The 23,238-nt window shown below is 36.8% G+C and overlaps 1 protein-coding gene across 1 annotated transcript; it reads right to left on the bottom strand.

Moving 5' to 3' along the window:
• Positions 1 to 11,040: 11,040 nt before the first annotated feature.
• LOC124084883 (large ribosomal subunit protein uL23) lies at positions 11,041 to 11,576 on the bottom strand. The gene has a single exon (XM_046432320.2). It carries the CDS (start codon positions 11,565 to 11,567, stop codon positions 11,097 to 11,099), a length of 471 nt encoding a protein of 156 aa, XP_046288276.1. The 5' UTR covers positions 11,568 to 11,576; the 3' UTR covers positions 11,041 to 11,096.
• Between the last annotated feature and the right edge of the window lie 11,662 nt (positions 11,577 to 23,238).

Genomic DNA, 23,238 nt, shown 5'->3' with positions numbered 1-23,238 from the left:
GACCTGCAACCGAGAGACAGAACAGGCCCAGTGGCCTGAGGAAGGGTAGAGCCGCCCCCCCCGCGCCTGCAAGGTAGGCGGACCTGCGACCCACTGGCAGTACAGCCCCAGAGGCCTGCAGAGGGGCAGTGCCGCTGCCTGCGCCTGCAAAGTAGACAGAACTGTGACCACCGACAGAACAAGCCTAGTGGCCCGCAGAGGGACAGAGCCGCCGCCCACTCCTGCAAGGTCGGCGGACCTGCTACCGACCGGCAGAGCAGGCCCAGCGGCCTGCTGGCGTGGTAGGCACATTGCCCCAATTGGAGGAGGGGCAGAGCCGCCGCCCGCGCCTGCGAGGGAGACTTTGCAACTATACAAGACCAATATAAATATATAGGGGGAAAATTCAATAGCACAACAGTTTCACCAAGTAGAAAGGAACGCGAACAGTATGAAGAGACAAGGAAAGAAAGGACCACAAGCATTGCAGGTCAACTCAACGTTAGAAGAGGTAATAGCTGCAGCAGATGGAATGTCAGATAAAGAATTCAGGATATACATGCTTCAGATGATCTGGAGTCTCAAGGAAGACATCAGACAGCAAAATCAGACAATGAAAGATCACTTCAACAATGAATTACATAAACAAATCCAAGAAGCAAAAGATCAACTATACAGGGAAATAGAGGTTATAAAAAACAAACAAACAGAAATCCTAGAAATGCAGGAAGCAATAAGCCAACTTAAAAACTCAATTGAGAATACTACCAGCAGAGTAGAACACTTAGAAGACAGAACATCAGACAATGAAGATAAAGTATTTCAACTTGAAAAGAACATAGACAGCTCAGCAAGACTGTTAAGAAACCATGAGCAGAACATCCAAGAAATATGGGATAACATCAAGAGACCAAAATTAAGAGTCATTGGGATACAGGAAGGGACAGAGTTTCAAACAAAAGGAATGAGCAATCTATTCAATGAAATAATACGAGAAAACTTCCCAGACTTGAAGAATGAGACAGAACCCCAAATCCTAGAAGCCTACAGGACGCCGAATGTGCAAAATCATAAGAGAACCACACCTAGACACATTATAATGAAGATGCCCAACATACAGAATAAGGAGAGAATTTAAAAAGCTACAAGAGAAAGGAAGCAGATCACATTTAGGGGTAAGCCAATCAGGATAACAGCTGATCTTTCAACACAGACTCTGAAAGCTAGAAGATCCTGGAATAACATATTTCAAACACTGAAAGAAAATGGGTTCCAACCAAGAATTGTGTTTCCAGCGAAATTAAGCTTCAGGATGGAAGATGAAATTAAAACCTTCCACGATAAACAAAAGTTAAAAGAATTTGCAGCTAGAAAACCATCTCTTCAAAACATCCTCGGCAAAACATTACAGGAAGAGAAAATGGAAAATAACAATGAAAACCAACAGTGGGAGGTAGGACACTAAAGGGGGGAAAATAATCAAAGAGGAAAACAAACCATGTTTAGTAACATAAATAAACAAATATGGCTGGAAGAACAACCCATATCTCAATAATAACCCTAAATGTTAATGGCTTAAACTCACCAATCAAGAGACACAGGCTAGTAGAATGGATCACAAAACAAGACCCAACAATATGCTGCCTACAGGAGACGCATTTGATAGGAAAAGACATACATAGGCTGAAGGTGAAAGGTTGGGAAAAATCATATCACTCATATGGACTTCGGAAACAAGCAGGAGTATCCATACTCATATCAAATAAAATAGATTTCAAGCCAAAGTTAATCAAAAGGGATAAAGAGGGACACTACATACTGCTCAAGGGAACCATACACCAACAAGACATAACAATCATAAATATATATGCCCCAAACAATGGTGCAGCTATGTTCATCAAACAAACTCTTCTCAAGTTCAAGAGTCTAATAGACCACCATACAATAATCATGGGAGACTTCAACACACCTCTATCACCACTGGACAGATCTTCCAAACAAAAGTTGAATAAGAAAACTATAGAACTCAATAACACAATTAATAACCTAGACTTAATTGACATATATAGAATATACCACCCAACATCAAGCAGTTACACTTTTTTCTCAGCAGCACATGGATCCTTCTCAAAAATAGATCATATATTATGTCACAGGGAAACTCTTAGACAATATAAAGGAGTAGAGATAATACCATGCATCCTATCTGATCATAATGGAATGGAACTGAAAATCAACGATAAAAGAAGGAAGGAAAAAGCATACATCACTTGGAGAATGAACAATAGGTTACTGAATGATCAATGGGTTATAGAAGACATCAAGGAAGAAATTAAAAAATTCTTAGAGATTAATGAAAACACAGACACAACATATCAGAATCTATGGGACACATTGAAAGCAGTTCTAAGAGGAAAATTCATTGCTTGGAGTTCATTCCTTAAAAAAAGAAAAAATCAACAAATAAATGATCTCATACTTCATCGCAAAATCCTAGAAAAAGAAGAGCAAAACAACAGCAAAAGAAGTAGAAGGCAAGAAATAATTAAAATCAGAGCGGAAATTAATGAAATCGAAACAAAAGAAACAATTGAAAAAATTGACAAAACTAAAAGTTGGTTCTTTGAAAAAATAAACAAAATCGACAGACCCTTAGCCATGCTAGCGAAGAAAAGAAGAGAACTCAAATTACTAACATACGGGATGAAAGAGGCAATATCACAACAGACACTTCAGAAATACAGAAGATAATCAAAAATTATTTTGAATCCTTATACTCCAATAAATTAGAAGATAGTGAAGGCATAGATAAATTTGTTAAGTCATATGATCTGCCCAGATTGAGTCAGGAGGATATAGACAACCTAAACAGACCAATATCAGTTGAGGAAATAGAAGAAACCATCAAAAGACTACCAACTAAGAAAAGCCCAGGACCGCATGGGTATACAGCAGAGTTTTACAAAACCTTTAAAGAGGAACTAATACCAATACTTTTCAAGCTACTTCGGGAAATAGAAAAAGAGGGAGAACTTCCAAATTCATTCTACGAGGCCAACATCACCCTGATACCTAAACCAGACAAAGACACTTCAAAGAAAGAAAACTACAGACCAATATCTCTAATGAACCTACATGCAAAAATCCTCAATAAAATTCTGGCCACTCGGATACAAAAACATATCAAAAAAATTGTGCACCATGATCAAGTAGGATTCATCCCTGGGATGCAAGGCTGGTTCAATATACAGAAATCAATAAATGTTATTCACCACATCAATAGACTTAAAAATAAGAACCATATGATCATCTCGATAGATGCAGAAAAAGCATTCGACAAAGTACAGCATCCCTTTATGTTCAAAACTCTAGAAAAACTAGGGATAACAGGAACATACCTCAATATTGTAAAAGCAATCTATGCTAAGCCTCAGGCTAGCATCATTCTGAATGGAGAAAAATTGAAGGCATTCCCTCTAAAATCTGGAACAAGACAGGGATGCCCTCTCTCACCACTTCTGTTCAACATAGTTCTCGAAACACTGGCCAGAGCAATTAGACAGACAAAAGAAATTAAAGGCATTAAAATAGGAAAAGAAGAACTTAAATTATCACTATTTGCAGATGACATGATTCTATACCTAGCAGACCCAAAAGGGTCTACAAAGAAACTATTAGAGCTAATAAATGAATTCAGCAAAGTGGCAGGATATAAAATCAACACGCATAAATCAAAGGCATTCCTGTATATCAGCGACAAATCCTCTGAAATGGAAATGAGGACAACCACTCCATTCACAATATCTTCAAAAAAAATAAAATACTTGGGAATCAACCTAACAAAAGAGGTGAAAGACTTATACAATGAAAACTACAGAACCCTAAAGAGAGAAATAGAAGAAGATCTTAGAAGATGGAAAAATATACCCTGTTCATGGATAGGCAGAACTAACATCATCAAAATGGCGATATTACCAAAAGTTCTCTATAGGTTTAATGCAATGCCAATCAAAATCCCAACGGCATTTCTTGTAGAAATAGAGAAAGCAATCATGAAATTCATATGGAAAAATAAAAGACCCAGAATAGCAAAAACAATGCTAAGCAGGAAGTGTGAATCAGGCGGTATAGCGATACCAGACTTCAAACTATACTACAGAGCAATAGTAACAAAAACAGCATGGTACTGGTACCAAAACAGGCGGGTGGACCAATGGTACAGAATAGAGGACACAGAAACCAATCCACAAAACTACAACTATCTTATATTTGATAAAGGGGCTAAAAGCATGCAATGGAGGAAGGATAGCATCTTCAACAAATGGTGCTGGGAAAACTGGAAATCCATATGCAACAAAATGAAACTGAATCCCTTTCTCTCGCCATGCACAAAAGTGAATTCAAAATGGATCAAGGAGCTTGATATCAAATCAGAGACACGCCGTCTGATAGAAGAAAAAGTTGGCTACGATCTACATACTGTGGGGTCGGGCTCCAAATTCCTCAATAGGACACCCATAGCACAAAAGTTAATAACTAGAATCAACAAATGGGACTTACTCAAACTAAAAAGTTTTTTCTCAGCAAAAGATACAATAAGAGAGGTAAATAGAGAGCCTACATCCTGGGAACAAATCTTTACTCCTCACACTTCAGATAGAGCCCTAATATCCAGAGTATACAAAGAACTCCAAAAATTAGACAATAAGAGAACAAACAACCCAATCAACAAATGGGCCAAGGACCTGAACAGACACTTCTCAGAGGAGGACATACAATCAATCAACAAGTACATGAAAAAATGCTCACCATCTCTAGCAGTCAGAGAAATGCAAATCAAAACCACCCTAAGATACCACCTCACTCCAGTTAGATTGGCAGCCATTATGAAGTCAAACAACAACAAGTGCTGGCGAGGATGTGGGGAAAAGGGTACACGTGTACATTGCTGGTGGGACTGCAAATTGGTGCAGCCAATTTGGAAAGCAGTATGGAGATTTCTTGGAAAGCTGGGAATGGAGCCACCATTTGACCCAGCTATTCCCCTTCTCGGTCTATTCCCTGAAGACCTAAAAAGAGCATGCTACTTGGACACTGCTACATCGATGTTCATAGCAGCACAATTCACAATAGCTAGACTGTGGAACCAACCTAGATGCCCTTCAATGGATGAATGGATAAAAAAAATGTGGCATTTATACACAATGGAGTATTACTCTGCATTAAAAAATGACAAAATCATAGAATTTACAGGGAAATGGATGGCATTAGAGCAGATTATGCTAAGTGAAGCTAGCCAATCCCTAAAAAACAAATGCCAAATGTCTTCTTTGATATAAGGAGAGTAACTAAGAACAGAGTAGGGTCGAAGAGCATGAGAAAAAGATTAACATTAAACAGGGATGAGAGGTGGGAGGGAAAGGGAGAGAGAAGGGAAAATGCATGGAAATGGAAGGAGACCCTCAGGGTTATACAAAAGTACATACAAGAGGAATTGAGGGGAAGGGGAAAAATAATATAAGGGGGACAAACGAATGTCAGTAGAGGGGGCAGAGAGAGAAGAGGGGAGGGGAGGGGAGGGAAGGGGAGGGGGGATAGTAGAGGATAGGAAAGGCAGCAGAATACAACAGACACTAGTATGGCAATATGTAAATCAATGGATGTGTAACTGATGTGATTCTGCAATCTGTATATGGGGTAAAAATGGGAGCTCATAACCCACTTGAATCAAATTGTGAAATATGATATATCAAGAACTATGTAATGTTTTGAACAGCCAACAATAAACAATTAAAAAAAATAAAATAAGCGTTTCAAAAATCTGGAAAAAAAAATTAATCTGGAAGACCATCTGAACTTTATATCTTTGAGAGAAAGGAAACTGAATTATTAATTACATTTTTTAGTAGTTATTCATTTTATTTTGGGGTCAATTTTGGTAATATTTTTTTCTCACAAAAATCATTTTTTAATTTTCATTTTTATAAGTTGTTCGTGGTATTCATTCATGGTTTTTAAACAATTTAGTGATTTTTTTAATTTTATTTATATTTAACCTCTCTTTTTTTTAATATATATTTTTTAGTTGTAGGTGAACACAGTACCTTTATTTTTTATTTATGTGGTACTGAGGATCAAACCCAGGGCCTCACACATGCGAGGTGAACACTCTACCGTTGAGCCCCAGACCCAGCCCTTTAACCTCTCAACCATGTATGATCTATATTTTCTTTTATATTCTCACTCAGAAAAACTTCAAATGTTTATTTAGAACTTTTTTGTACTTTCTCAATCAGTGTTGCTAAAAGTTTGTCTATTGAATTAGCTCTTTCAAATTATAAGTTTTGTATTATGTTGATTTGTGCTTTGGGGGGTTTATAATTTCTTTAATTTTTTTCTCTCATCTTTATTATTTCATGTTATAGTTTTTATGTTCATTTATTTTATTTACATTCTTCTAATTTCCAGGATGGAACATGAATCATTTTTTTCTAAATTTCTCCTTTTTAATAAATTTTCTTCAAATACTTCATTAGATGCCTCTCATAAATTTTGATATTTTTTATTTTTAATTGATACATTAAAATATTTTTAAAAATATATGTATTAATGGGATATTATATATTTTAATAAATGTATGTATTGTATAATGTTTAAAATTGGTTAAACAGTTATCATTTCTTTATAGAAAACTTTCAAACTGCTTTCTTTTAACTTTTTGAAATAAACAGAACTTAATTGTTATCTATTGTCACCCTGCCATGCAATAGCACACCAGAACTACTTACTACTCTCCAACCTATTCTCTCCAGCCTCTAGTAACCACCATTCTACTCTCAACTTCTATGAGTGAGACTGTGTGGTATTTATCTTTCTGTTTCTGGTTTATTACACTTAACATAATGAGACACTTCTCTCCACATTGTTGCAAATGGCAGAATTTCACTCTTACAATGTCCCATTGTGTACCACAATGTCTTCATCCATTCATCAGTTGATGTACACTTAAATTCTCTTCATTTCTTGGGTATACTGTATAGAGATGCAATAGACATGAGGATACAGGTATCTCTGACACACTGATTTCACGTCTTTTGACTATATATCCAAAAGTGAATTTTCTGGATCATGTGGTAGTTCTATTTTTAATATGCTGAGGACCCTCCATACTGTTTTCCATAATGGCTGTACTAATTTACACTCCCACCACTGTGCCATTATTCCCTTTCTCTGCATCCTCACAAGCTCTTATTTTCTTTTGTCTTTTTTATAATAACAATTCTTACTATGGTAAGTTGATAGGATATCGAATTGTGGTTTTGATTTGCATTTCTTTCATGAATGATGTTGAGCAATTTCATATATATGTTGGTCACATTTATCTTCTTTTGAAAAAAATATTGATTTAGATCTATTGTCCATTGTTAATAGAGTGATTTGTTTTTTTTTACTATTGAGTTTTGGGAGTATCTTACATATTCTGGATATCAACCTCCTTCCTGTCAGACGTATAATTTGCAAAAAAAATTTTCCTATTTTTTAGGTTTTCTCTGCATTCTGTTGATTGTTTCCTTTGTTGTGTGTAGAAGCTTCTTAGTTTGATGCAATCCCATTTGTTGACATTTGCTTTTGTTTCTTGTGGTTCAGAGTCTCATCTAAAAAAAAAAAAAAATCCTTGCCCCAAATCCTGAAGCATTTCTCCCATGTGTTCTTCAAGTAGTTTCATAGCTTCATGTTCCACCTTTAAATCTTTATTCCATTTGAGTTGATTTTTATAACTGGAATGAGATAAGGGTATAGTTTGATTTTTCTGTATGTGGATACCAAATTGTCCTGGCACCATTTATTGAAAAGTCTGTCCTTTCTCCAGTGCATATTCTTCGCACCTTTCTTAAAAATCAGTTAGCTATAGATGTGTGGGTTTACTTTTAGCCTCTCTATTCTGTTACCATTGTTCTATGTCTGTTTTCACATTAACAGCAAGTTGTTGGGTTTTTTGGTTTTGGTTGTTGTTGTTGTTGTTGTTTGTTTTTGGTTTTGTTTTGTTTTGGTTTGGTTTAGTTTGGTTTGGTTTTGGTTTTCTGGTTTTTGTTTGGTTTGGATTGGTACCAGGGATTAAAATCAGAGGCACTCCACCACTGAGCCACATCCACAGCCCTATTTTGCATTTTATTTAGAGACAGGATCTCACTGGGTTGCTTAGCATGTCGCTTTTGCTGAGGCTGGCTTTGAGCTCACAATCCTCCTGCCTCAGCCTCCTGAGCCTCTGAGATTACAGATGTGTGCCACAACACCGGGCTACCAAGTTGTTTTGAATGCTATAGCTTTGTAGCGTATTTTTAAGTCAGGTAGTATAATGACTCCTGCTTTGTTCTTTTTGTTCAAGATGGCTTTTGCTATTTGGGAAGTTTTATGGTCTCATATAAATTTTAAGATTTTTTTTTCTAATTCTGTGAAGAATGTCATTGGTATATCGGTAGGGATTGCATATTTTTAGTTGTAGATGGACACAATACCTTTAATTTTATTCATTTTTTATGTGGTGCTGAGGATCAAACCCAGTGTCTCACACATGATAGGTGAGTGCTCAACCACTGAGCTCCAACCCCAGCCCTTATCATTGTAGTTTGATAGTTTTCACTGTAGAAATCTTTAACTTCTTTGATTAAATTTTATTCCTAGATATTTGGTTTTTGCTGCTGTTGTTTTTGCTTTCTTGATTTCTAGTTCAGACAATTCGCCAATGTTGTACAGTAATGGCACTGATTTTGCATATTGATTTTGTATCATACAACTCTACTGATGTTGTTCGTTAGTTCTAATAGTTTTTTTTATTATCTACACATGACATTATAATGATCTTGGCAATTCATACATTTGTATCATTGGGGTATAATTTCTCATTTTTCTAAGTGTACAGATTGCAGAATCACACTGGTCATAGAGTCACCTATATCTAATAGTTTTTTTGGTGCTATCTTTGAGGTTTTCTTTATATAAGGTTATGTTCAATTTGGATGCCCTTTATTTCTTTCTCTTTCCTGATTACTCTGTCTAGGATTTCCATTACTGGTGAATAAGAGCAGTGAAAAGGGATACCTTTGTCTTGTTCTAAGATGTTAGAAATTTTTCAACCTTTCCCATTCAATATAATGTTACATATTTAATATATATTTTCTTTATCATACTTCTTGTGTTCTTAATTTTGGTCTGTCATGAAGGAATGTTCAGTTTCATCAAATGCCTTTTCCACAACTGTTGAGATGATCATGACTTTTGTTCCTCATTCTGGGATATGGTGTGTCATTTATTGATTTGCACATGTTTAACCGTCCTTGCAGCCCTGAGATGAATCCCACTTGATCATGTTTTTAGTGTGCTATTGGAATCAGTTTGATCGTTTTTCAGGGTCTTTTGTTTTTGTTTTGAGGATTTTTGCATATATGATCATCAAGGATATTGGTCTACATATCGCTTTATTTCTGTTTGGTCCTTGTCTGGTGTTGGTATCAGTATAATGCTGGTCTTGTGTATTTGGAAGGATTCCCTCTTCTTCAATTCTTGGAGTACTTTAAGAAGAATTGATATTCTTTCAATAGTGAAGCCATCTGGTCATGGGCTTTTCTTTGATAAACAGCATTTTATTACTGATTTAATCTTGTTGCTTGGGGTTAGTCATTTCAGGCTTTTTATTTCTTCATCATTCAGTCTTGGTTTTGTGTGTGAGTCCAGGAATTTTTATTCCTCTAAGTTATCAAAATTGTTGATGTGTAGTTGTTCATAAAAATCACTAATGGTCCTTTTTCTTTCCTTGACATTAGTTGTCTTTCTTTTCATTTCTGATTTTATTTGAATATTTTCTCTCTTTTTCTTAGTTAGACTAGCTAAGGGCTTATGAATTTTCTTTATCTTTTCAAAGAACTGGCTCTTCATTTTGTTGATCTTTTGTATTTTTTAGTCTCTCATTAATTTCTAATCTCACCATTATTATTTCCTTCCTTCTACTAATTTTGGGTTTGTTTGTTAGTTTGTTTGTTTGTTTGTTTTTAGTTCCGTGAGCTTCTGTGATAGGTGGTTTATTTGAGGTCTTTCTGGTTTTCTGACATAGATCTTGATTACTATTAACTTCTCTCTTATTACTGCTTTTGCCATATCTCACATTTTCATTTGTTCCAAGAAATGTTTTGATTTCCTTCTTGATTTATTTAATACTCAAGAGTAAGTTGTTTTCAAAAACAGAAGAAAGACAAATAGAATAGAGAAAGGGGATCAAGAGGGAGGAATGAAGAGCGGGGAGGACAAGAACAGAAATTCAGTAGATTAGATAAAGGGGAATGAAGGGAAGGGAGGGAAAATAGGAAAAGGAAAGGCAGTGGAATGAACCTGACATAATTTTTCCAATGTTCCTATATGAATCCACTGCAGTGAATCTCACCATCATGTACATCCACAATAATGGGTTCCTAATTAGAAGGTCTATTGCATGCTTCTATTATTATATCAAAATGGATTCTACTGGCATGTATAACTAAAAAGAACCAATAATAATTTTTTTTTAATTTAAGAAAAAGAGAGGGAGGAAAAAGGGAAGGAAATGGGGAAGTACCTGAGAATGAAATCTAGCAAATTATGCTATGCCCATCTCATGAACAAATATACCACAATGAATCATGTGTGTGTGTGTGTGTGTGTGTGTGTGTGATTGTGCATGTATATAATTAATACAGGGGAGATAAGTAGAGTAGAGCAAGTGGATAGTTGGAGGCAAGAAAGAAGGGAAAGGGAAGGTACTGGAAATTTAGGGTTATCAAATTATGTTATGTGCATGTACAAATATGGCATAATACACCCATTATTATGTATAATTATAATGCATCAATAAAAAACTTTAGCTGTAAAAAAAGTTAAGTTGTTTAATTTCCATGTATTTGTATAATTTCCAATGTTTTCCTTGTTACTGGTGTCAGGTTTCTTTCATTGGATTTGAAAAAGATACTAGCTGGTATTTCAATTTTTAAAAATTGGTTTGGTTGAGTCCATTTCATAACATTGCATATGATCTTTTTTTTATGTTGGAAAAAACAAAGTATATTTAGAATTAGACAGCTGGACTTTGTTTAGATGATCCCAATTTTATTGGCAACATCCAAAGCATCATAATCAGGAGCCAGTCGCACATATGCCTTTTTCTCTCCATCAGGCCTGATCAGGGTGTTAACCTTGGCCACATCCATGTCATAGAGCTTCTTTACAGCTTGTTTGATCTGGTGTTTGTTTGCCTTGACATCCACAATAAACACAAGTGTGTTGTTGTCTTCAATCTTCTTCATGGCTGACTCAGTGGTCAGAGGGAATTTGATGATGGCATAGTGGTCAAGCTTGTTTCTCCTGGGGGCGCTCTTCCGAGGATATTTGGGCTGCCTCCGGAGCCGCAATGTCTTGGGTCGCCGGAAGGTAGGTGACGTGCGGATCTTCTTCTTTTTATGACTGTGGACACCCTTCAACACTGCTTTCTTGGCTTTCAAAGCTTTTGCTTTGGCTTCAGCTTTGGGAGGGGCAGGAGCTTCCTTCTTAGCTTTCGGCGCCATCTTGGTGAAAAGGGCTGCATATGATCTTTCTGAATAATGATTCATGTGCTGACAAGAAGAATATGTATTCTGCAGCTGTGGGTTGAAATGTTTTGTAGATGCCTATCAGGTCCATTTGGTCTATGGTACTATTTAATTCTGCTGCTTCTTTTTTGAGTTTCTAGATGGATGATTTGTCCATTGCTGAAAGTAGGCCATTAAAGGCCCCTATAATTATCGTATTGGTATCTATCTCTCCCTTTAGGTCTATTATTATTTACTTTATGTACCTTGATGCTCCATAGTGGGTGCTTATATATTTATTTAGAATTGTTATTTCCTCTTGCTGGTTTGATTCCTTCATCAATGTATAATGATCTTTCTTATCTATTTTTTTACACTTTTTATTTGTTCTTTTTAATTATACATGACAGTAGAGTGTATTTTAACATATTATATATACCTGGAGTATAAGTTCCCATTTTTGTGGTTGTAAGTGATGTGGAGTTACACTGCTGATGTACTCATTAATGAAAATAGGAAAGTTATATCCAATTTATTCTACTGCTTTTCCCATTCCCATCACCTCACTCCCTTCATTCCCCTTTGTCTAATGCAATGAACTTCTCTTCTTCACCACCCACCTCCACCCTGCTAATTTTGAGTTAGCATCCACATATCAGAAACAACTTTCAGCCTTTGGTTTTTGGGGATTGGCTCATTTCGTTTAGCATATTCTCCAGTTCCATCCATTTACCAGCAAATGACATAATTTCAATTCTTCTTTAAGGCTGAGTAATATTTCATTGTGTATAGGTACCACAGTTTCTTTATTCAATCATCTATTAAAGGGCAGCTAGGTCGCTTCCACATTTAGCAATTATGAATTGTGCTACTATAAACATTGAAGTGACTGCATTACTGTAGTATGGTGTTTTTAAGTCTTTAGGGTATAGACCAAGGAGTGAGATAGATGGGTCAAATGACGGTTCCATTCCAAGCTTTTTAAAGAATCTCCATACTGCTTTCCAGAGTGGTTGCACCAATTTGCAGTCCCACCAGCAATGTATGAGTCTACCTTTTCCCACACATCCTTGCCAACATTTATTGTTAATTGTATTCTTGATAATTGCCATTATGACTGGATTAAGATGAAATCTCATTGTACTTTCAAATTGCATTTCTCTAATTGCTGGAGATGTTGAACATTGTCTCATATGTTTATTGGCTAATTGTATTTCTTCTTCTGCGAAGTGTCTATTCAGTCGTTGTCTATTTTAATTGCTTTTAGTTTGAAGTCTGTATTATCTGGTTAAAGAATGGCTACTCCTGCTCTATGGGGAGAAAGGGTCTATTTACATGGAATATCTTATACCATCTCTTCACTTGCAGTTTGTATATGTCCCTCAAGGTGAAGTGAGTTTCTTGTAAACAACATATAGTTGAGTCTTGCTTTATTATCATTTGGCCACCCTATATGTTTTTATTGGAGAATTAAATCCATTGACATTTAAAGTAATTATGAATAGATAAATTCTTACTACCACCATTTTGTGATGTGTTTTCTAATTTTATTATAGTTCATTTCTTTCTGTCTCTCTGTCTTGTACTCTTCATTTGTGGGTAATTTACTCTAGTAGTGTATTTTGATTCCTTGCTTATTACTTTTTTTCTGTCTGTTGTAGATGTTACTTTGTGGTTGACAAAAACTATCATTTGATTATAACAAGCTATTTTGAACTGATAGCAACTTAACATGGTCATAAAGAAAAATAAAGAAACAAAAAGTTCCTATAGATTTTTTTGCATTCTTCTTCATTCTTTTCTTTTTCTCCTCCAACTATATATTTTCAAATAGCCTTGCTTCAAGCTTACTGATTCTTCTGATACATTCTGTACTGATGCCTTCTATCACATTTTTTATTTTGCTTAATATATTTTCATCTCAAGATTTTCTATTTGATTTTGTTGAATTGCTTCTATCTCACTGTTAATTTTCCCTATTAGACTATCACATTACTTCTCTGTGTTTTATTGAAGTTTCCTTAAAACAACTATTTTTAATTCTTGCTCCAACAGTTCACCTGTACTGGTTATCATTTGATTTGTCTCTGGCATCTTATTTTGACCATTCAGGGACGTGATGATTTCCTGAGAAGTTCTTCATGCTTGTGGGGATGCAACATCATCTGGACATTGACATACTAGATATTTTTACTCTAGTCTTCATAATCTGGCTTTGTGCCTGTCTTTCCAGAAATTCTAAGCAAGCTGCTTATTTTATCTGAGCCTGTAGTCACTTCTGCTATTTCCCCACTAGATAGCATCCTAAGTTCAGGTTTATAAAAAGTACCCTGTTGGTAAGTTCTCACTATTCCAGTACTAGATGGTAACCCAAGCCCAGGTGTGTCCCAAATCCACAACTGCTTTTCAGGATGAACCAGGGGAATACCTAAAAAGGGAAGTCCATCTCTCCAAAGGCTCTTCCAGATGCCTTGTCCACAGTCATTGACCTATGATTAAGTTCTGCCTAGCTTTGGGCAGAATCAATGGGGCAGGACAAGTTCCAAGCTCTTATGCCACTCCTGTGACCACCAATGCTACAAATCTATATCCCACCTTAAGCCTATAGCACACCAGGATCAGTGCAGCAGTAGGGCAGGACCAAGATTCCACACTTTCTATGGGCTGCTAACTGCTGAGGCATACTCATGGCCCCAGACTGCTGCAACCAGCCACAAATAATGCTGGATGGAAGAGAAGTCTGATAGACTAGGGGTCATGTGTCTCTGCCTGTCTCCAGAGTTATTCAAGAAACTCCATCTGTGGGCACAGGCCTGGCGATAAGTGCCGTTAGGATCTGCCCAGCACTGAGTTCCAAAGCAAAGTCCTGCTCTAATTATCCTCAGTAAATGAAACTTTGCTCCATATTATGCCACCCAAGATTAGGATATGATTGGTTAAGGCAGTCCTTGAACATGAAGGCTGATGATAATCTGGGTCACACCTGAGTCTCACAGCCACAGAGACCTACATTATTGGGATGAACTGGTGCTTAATACCTAGTCCAAGGCTGATACTGATGCAGGTCAAAACTTGAGGCTATCCCCCAATCATGCATGTCTCTCGGTTATTCTAGGACAAGTCTTGAAGCCAGAATTAAAGACAGGCAGCCAGTATGAATAGGTAAATTGAGTTGGATCAAAGAATGGAGGCCAATTTGGGTCTGGGAAGTTGGAGATTGCCCCTGAGGGACTGAAATGCTAATGCCTTCAGGGCCCTTTCTCCACTCTTATCAAGAGAACCTGCGGGGGGCGGGGGGGGGGGGGGGGGGGGGGTGCGGTAGATGGCAGGCCAGAGGGAGGCCTCCACAGCTGATTTCATGCAGGAATCACAGCATGCAGGGCCTCAGGCCTCAGTATTAGAAAAGGACTCCAGGCTACTTACCCACACAGGTCTGCCAGGTGCCTTATCTGGACCACTGGCATCAGCACTAGCATAGAATTCTCTGATGCTGCTCCCATGAAGGACAGTCAGCTGCTACCCATGCGCATAAACTTTGGCTGCCACTCCTGTGTGGACCCCCAATACTAAAGCAGGGCTCCCCCAGTTGCCTCCATCTTGGTTCTTGACAGCTACTGCCATAGTCTCCTACTAATGGTAGCCTGCCTGAACCTGGGACAACACAAGCTCTGAAGAAAGCCAACAGCCGCAACACAGCATGCCACAGAACTCATCTCTAAAGGCATTGCAAAACTCCATCGTCTGGCTCCCCCAACCCGACCCGACACCCCATCACTGAAAGCAGCAGCCTCCATCTTGGGTCCCCTCCAGCACCATCTTTAGTTGGGGCAACTACCAGCTTGGAACACCAGGCAGCCAGGTGCCCATAGCTTTCTAATTCCCCCCCCCCAAATCCCCCACAGCCACTAACTCAGCAGAGTGACTGCCCAATTCAAACCAGCCCTCCAAAACATGTGCACAGTCATCAGAGTGCAACACACAAGACCCCCAGAAAGACATTTTCCTGATTAGGAAGTAGAAAAGGAGAGGGTGAAGGAGATACACTTTAGAGACTAATTTAGAAAGCAGGAACTTGGAGGTCTACAGGCAAGAAGAGGAGATAAAACCCAGTGCCCATATCACAGGAACAGACCCGAAAAGGAGATCCTTGAGGTGCAGTCTCCCAATGGGGCCAGTCAGTGCCCTACCCCCACTTCCAGGTGCCCTGCATCCAAGACCAACCCTCATACCCTGGTAACCCCTACCATCCTGAGGGCAGAGATACCAACTAAGAACAGACAACCCCACCTACTGGATGAGAAAGGAAGCCGGAAAGATACTGATCTCCAACCAAAACAATCCTTGTTTTTTCCTTTTTTTCTTCCTTCTCCCTCTCTATTCTCCCACCCTCACATCCCCAACATATGTGAAACCATGTACTTTGCATGAATTAGGATAACGAGGACTGATACAACTAAATATTACAGTTGTGTTGTATATTCTCCTCCTCCTCCTCCTCTGCCTGTCGTCGTTGTCGTCGTCGTCGTCGTCTTCTTCTTCTTCTTCTTCTTTTCCCGCTCCAATTTTTACCATTTTTAAATTTTTCTTAATATATATGTGTGTTTGTATTATGTACTTATGTCTTCCCTCTTACTTGTCTACCCAAAATTACCACCTCTCTATTCTACTCCTACTAACCTTCTTTAGATTTCTCTTTCACACTTCCTAAGATATAATAACTCTATAGCCTCATCTCATACTTCCTCAGCATATCTTTCCACACCTCACCCCTGGTTCTTTGTCCACCATCAGAAACTTTAAACCCTTTTACAAACCTACTGATTATTTTGTACATAATAATTAAATTCACCATTTCTGTACCTTGCGACCAAACTGTCAATGTCTTAATGACAACTATTTGTTTTTAGGTGGTATTTTGTTTATATTGGGATCTGTTAACATTGTCCTTCCCCTCGAAGGGAAGGTTTTGGAACCCTACAGGTGCACAATAAGCCTACAGGGTAAAAACAGTAATGCTCGGATCCACAGAGCTAGAAAGGAAGACACACGAGCAACATGAAAAGACAAGGGAAGAAAGTGCCCCAAACAAATCAAGATGCCACAATATTAGAATCCATGGCCAGCACAGAAGATGAAATGACAGAGAAGATGAAACGACAGAGTTCAGGCTGTACATAATTAAAATGTTCTGTGAATTAAAGGATGATATAAGAGAGCAAATACAGGCAGCAAAAGATCATTTTAACAAAGAGCTTCATAAGCAAATACAAGAAGCAAAAGATCATTTCAATAGGGAGATAGAGGTTCTAAAGAAAAACCAAACAGAAATCTTTGAACTGAAGGAAACAAACCAAATTAAAAGCTCAATTGTAAAGAATCACCAACAGAGTAGACCTCTTTCAAGACAGGACCTCAGACAATGAAGACAAAATATATAATCTTGAAAAGAATGTAGACCACACAGTGAAATTTTCCAAACATGAATAATGAATTGGAAAACCAAATTCAAGAGACTTACAGAGCACCAAATTTACAAAATCACAACTGATCCACACCAAGGCACATTATAATGAAAATGCCTAACATACAGAATAAAGAGAGAATATTAAAAACCACGAGAGGAAGGAATCAGATTATATATACAGGGAAACCAATTAGAATATGTGCAGATTTTCAACCCAGACCCTGACAGGTAGAAGACCCCGGAACAACATATATCAAGCTCTAAAAGAAAATGGATGCCAACCAAGAATCGTATCCATATTAATCATATCCATATTAAGCTTTAGATTTGATGACAAAATAAAAACCTTCCATGATAAACAAAAGTTAAAAGAATTTACAGCTAGAAAACCTGCACTATAAAACATCCTTGGCAAAATATTCTATGAAGAGGAAATGAAAAACAACAATGACAATCAGCAGAGGTGGGTATTACACTAAAGGAAAAGCTAAGCAAAGGAAAAACCAAGTCAAGATAAGTAACAAAAATGGCTGGGAATACAAATCATGTCTCAATAATACTCTAAATGTTAATAGCCTAAACTCACCAATCAAAAGACATAGGCTAGCTGATTGGATCAAAAAAAAAAAAAACAATATGCTGCCTCCAAGAAACTCATCTTCTAGGAAAAGACATACACAGATTGAAAGTAAAAGGTTGAGAAAAATCATACCACTCACATGGACTGTGGAAGCAAGCAGGGGTTTCCATCCTCATATCAAATAGAGTAGACTTTAAGCTAACCTTAATCAAAAGAGAAAAAGGAGGACATTTCATACTGCTCAAGGGAACCATACACCATCAAGACATAAGTATTATAAATATATATGCCCCAAACAATAGAGTATCTATGTTTATCAAATGAACTCTTTTTTATTTCAAATTGACCACAACAAAATAATTCTGGGTGACTTGAACACACCTCTTTCACCACTGGATAGATCTGCCAAACAAACACTGAACAAAGAAACTCTAGAATCCAATAATACAATCAATAACTTAGACTTAGACAACCAGAGATATGAAAAATTATGTTCTATATGTGTAATGTGAATTGCAATGTATTCTACTGTCATATATAACAAATTAAAATAAAAAATAAATTAAAAAAAAGACAACCTGCCCCTGCTCTAACCTTTTGCTAAAGGAACCTGTCCCAGGGATTGTCCCTCCCTATAGGGAGTTATAAAAGATGTTAATGATCCCTGCCCCCCGCTTCTGCCCAGATCACTCCACCTTGGCCCCTATAGCCCTTCTGCTTCTCATCTTTTGGCCATGACACAGGAGCATCTCCTGGGCCTAGTCATTTAAGCAGGAAGGAGAGAGATAAGAGGGAAGGGAGCAGGAGAATAAAGGAAGCCTAGGACATATAATAAAAGGCAGAACTCTCACTTCTTGGGATACCAGCTATGGCCCCATTCTCCATCCAAGGAGAAGTCTGTGTTACCCCTTTTTAAATAAACCCTGCTTTATACTTGCCTCGGCATGCTTCTCTGATGTTATACTTAAACATGGGAAGAAGCAGGACCCTTCCCCATTAACCGGCGATATCAGCCTTAAGGCTCCATCCATGAGCCCTGATGTGGGTATGGAGACTTTGGCTTCTGCCTGGTATTCGGTCTCACTGAGCTCCAAAACAAAGTCCTATGATAGCTTCCATGTCCTGGACCCCAGAAAGTGAAGCCTTGCCTCCTCTCTGCTCCCCAAGGTTGGAAGTGAGTGCTGGAGGTAGTCAACTATCCAGCTCCTGCAGTTCCAGTGGGTCTGTCCACAAGTATCGGTTTAGAGTAGGGATTGTTTGAGTCTTTCAAGCATCTAGTTTTACCATGGCAGGCCTGGTCCAGGCTTCAAATCTAGGAAATACACCTAATTCTTCCTCTCCCTCCCACAAGCAGAAGATGTCTTTCTCTGTGCTGCTTGAAGTTGGGGGAAGTGGTTATAGGACAACACTCTTCTTCCTGCCTTCTTCAATGTGTTTTGTCCTTTCACTTCACTAAAGCCGGCTCAGTGGTCTCTCACCTGGCTTCGTGGTCTCTCAACAGGCTTCCTTAACTCTTGTGAGGGTAGTTTGATGTATGAATAGCTGTTCAAACTGGTGCCTGTGGGGAGCTGGCGCTATTGGATCTTACTCTGCTACCATCTTGCTCCACTCCTGATATACAGTACTTTTATTTTAATACAGCTCTTCTGGTTTCTTATTTAAACCACAAGTTACTTGAAAATACACTTTGATATTTTCAGCAAAATTAAGCTTTAGATTTGATGATGAAATAAAAAACCTTCCATGATAAACAAAAGTTAAAAAAAAATTACAGCTAGAAAAACTGTAAATACCTGGCAACTTTTCAACTTGTGTTTTTACTGACTTATGTTCAAAAGATTAGAAAAACAATCTCTATTATTGAAGATGATATAGAGATCTGAATAGATTTCACATACAGAGATGACAGCAAACAGAATTTTTTCTCTCAGTGCTTCTTAGCTCTTGATCTTACTTGTTTTTATATTCTCAATCTATCAGTTTTGTTATAATTGAGGATTTGTTGGTTATTCCTTTTTGTTCTTATTTTATATATTGGAGGGCACTTTGTTACATACACATTTGCTGATCATTGTGACAACTTGGTAAATTATTTCTTTGTAAAATATTTTACAAGTGTATCTCTGTATACTTTTATTACTTGAAATTTTGTTTCATTTAGGGACCCTAACGTTCTTTAATTGGTATTTATACAATAGATCTTTTGGCATCCCTATGATATCAAACTTTCAGTGTCTTTTTGGTTTGGAATTTTTTTAGATCCAGAGTAAAGCTGACTGAGTTGTTTTTGGGGTTTTGGGGGGTTGTGCTTTTGTTATACGTGAGAGTAGAATGTATTTCTACGTATCATACATACATGGAATATAACCTCCCATTCTCATGGTTGTACATGATGTGGCGTTACACAGATTGTGTATTCATATATGAACACAGGAAAGTTATGCCCTATTCATTCTACTGTCTTTCCAATTCTCATCTCCTCAGCCTTCTACCCCCCATTGGTGAACCTCCATTCCTCCCTCCCCTCCCCCATTGTGAGTCAGCATCTGCATAGCAGAGAGAACATTCAGCCTTTGGTCTGACTGAGTTTTGTAATTAACTTGATAATACATCTTTTAACAGGTGAATTTAATCAATGTTATATTTATTGTGATGATGGTGTTACTGGTTGTTTGGACTTACTTCCACTGTATGATTTTGTGCTTTCTTTCTTTGTTTCATGGTCCTTTCTTCACTATCCCAATTCCTATTCAATTGCTTATTTTTATGCCTTTGATTTTTTCCCTACTGTTAATTTTTAAACTGTAGATTATATTGCTATTTATTTTGATGATTCACTTTTGCATATTAAGACTGAAACTTAACCACAAAATGTTCTCACAAAATCTAGGATTATTTAGTACTTCCACTCTGTTTATGATTAAAACAATGAGTACAACACACTTTGAATCCTTGAACAGCTCCATGTGTTATTATTTTTATAGCACCTTACCAGTAACTCTTGTAAACAAAGAAGACATTTCTTGTAATCGAGTTAAATTTGCCAATATAGTCCATTAATTTCTGTGTTCCCTATTGTTTCCCATTTGACATATTTTCCCTCTACACTCACTTTCTCATCAAAGAAAAAAAATTAGTGACTATGAATGACAAATTTCTCATACTTGCTAGAAGTCTCAAATTCTCTTTACCTTCCCCGTATTCTTGCATGATTTTTTTGTGTAGACAATTCTAAGTTTACTTATATCTTCCCTCAGGATGTGTCAGATACTACTGCAATCTCTCTGGCATAAACTATCTCAGAGGAAAAGACAGCAGTTGGTCTAATTGTCAATTTATAGCTAAGTTGTGCATTTTCTCTGGTAACTTAAGAGTTCTCTTTATTCTTAATGACTTAGTTCCACTATAACATTTCCAAAAGAGAATTTATTTTTATTTATGTAGTTTCATATTCTAAGTAGACTTCTAATCTATGGGTAAAAATCTTAAATTTGAGAAATTTTATTAACAATTATCTTTCACATGCTTATCCTCTAATATGTCTTTCATCCTCCCCCCTTCTTGGTCACTCGTATACAGTGAATATTAGAGCATCTCAATCTTTCATGCTTTTTAACTCTCTTTTCCATATAGTTTCTTTATGTTGAATGATGGATGAGCACTTCCGTACTATCTTCAAGTTTATTATTTTCTTTTGACTATGTCTATTCTAGAGTCTGCCCAATATATTGCATTTTTTTGTTTCATTGATTACATTTTTATTTCTGAGGTATTTGATTGTATTTATTTTCACATTGACCAGTATATTATTTTATTCCCCTCTGGTTTTGTTTCACACTTTCCATTTTTTAAACAACCATTTCAAAGTCTTTCTCAGATGCTCTACGATTAATTAGTCAGAATATAAGTTTATGTTCTGATTTTGGTTTTTGTTCATTTTCATTTTAGGTATTTTCCATAGCATCGTATTTTTTCATGAGTTTGAGAATTTTTATTCATAGGATAATTTTTAGTGCAGGTTTTTAATTACCTCCATGCTTCTTTCTTCATGTCCAGAGGAGTGAACTCCTATTGCCTCTGTCCAGCCAATATAAAATAAACTCTTCTGATGATAGTGATGGCTGCATGTGATACTAATCTGCAGTGCACTTCTTTCAGAGCAACTTTGTGATGTACAAATCTAGACTAGGTGCTTCTTTAACACTCCTCTTCTTAGAATATAATAATTGCTATTTACTATAGATTTCTCCCCCAAAAAGACTCTATGCTCTATGAATGACAGGACCTGAGCCATTTGGTTCACCATTATATAATCCAACACCAAGAAAAATGCCTGAAAAAGTAACATTGGTCAAAGAGTTGCTGAATGAAATAATCAAATGTTTGCATCACTGCCATTGTGGTACCATTTTCTCACGACCCATGTGGTTAATGTTGGCTCTCTAAAGGAATGACTTTACTAGGTGATGGATGCATACTTCTGAATAGTGATTTAGTAAGCACTTGGCTTTTAGTTCCATCGTTATTTCTTTTTTTCTGAGTTATTTTCACACTGGGTGGATCTGATGGGCCAGCAGCTGTGAAACCTGGCAGGATGAAGGGGATGATATCTCACACTCTGCATTTTGTTCCATTGGTATAATTACTATGATGATTGTAGATAAAACCTGCTCCTACTTATTATAATTCCCTCTTTGAATCTCAAAGATGAAGGGTTTCACAAAGATCTTTTTCATTTCATTTCTTTCTGAACAGAAACAATAAAATTAGCTCCAAGTCATTACTGAGCTGTCAACAAGGAAGTTTCTACAGCATACTCACTCACTGTCAATACAAGTGAAAATCCTTGATGCATTTGTACCTTCTCACAAGAGGCTGTTGGGAAGCATATCATTTCACAGTTTACTAAGAAACATATTGAAATTGTTTGTAAAAATGCAGAACAATGTCTCTTGACATTTACAAACTATTATAATTTTACTTACATATATACTGTTTCATTTTTAAGCTCTCAGGTAAGTACTATCATAACAAATAAAATATACACATTTTCTTTTTACCAATAGAAAGTTTTCATTTTATGTCAGTTTTAGTAGTAATATTTATCTGACATTTATACTAAGAATTTTTAAGGGGAGCTTGATTTGTATCAACAAGCTTCTTCAGTAAAGACAATAACTATGAGTTAAATATTCAAAAAATTTTTTAGAATAAACATATGAACATTATCCATTAATAGGCAGTAAAATCTACATGCTTCCAAGGTCACAATTTAAAAAATGTTATGTTATTTCTGTTCTCCTTTATCCAGTCAGGAAAATATGAATTGTGTTTTGGTCTGGGGTCTTTGATTATTTTCCAAAATTTATCATATTTCTGATCTCTTAATTATTCATAGAAAGATGACAGCAATAGCCCCTTCCAACTATTGCAACCATATTTACAAAACATTCTCCACTGCATGTAGAGACCAGCAACTGAGTATTTAGTATATAATTTACATATACATATATATAGTTTTTCATTCTATGGCTCCAATTTCTAGCTGTTTTTTTTTTTAGGGGTGGTGGCTTTTTATTTATTTGTTTGTTTGTTTTGGTGCTTTTTGTTTATTTTGTTTTTAA

Source organism: Marmota monax, unplaced genomic scaffold, assembly GCF_021218885.2.
Source record: "Marmota monax isolate L192 unplaced genomic scaffold, Marmota_monax_Labrador192_F-V1.1 WCK01_AAM20220418_F8-fsc00013, whole genome shotgun sequence".
In the NCBI taxonomy this organism is placed as follows: domain Eukaryota; kingdom Metazoa; phylum Chordata; class Mammalia; order Rodentia; family Sciuridae; genus Marmota; species Marmota monax.
Note: the sequence above shows the minus strand (reverse complement) of the source record. Positions and strands in the feature narration are given on the sequence as shown.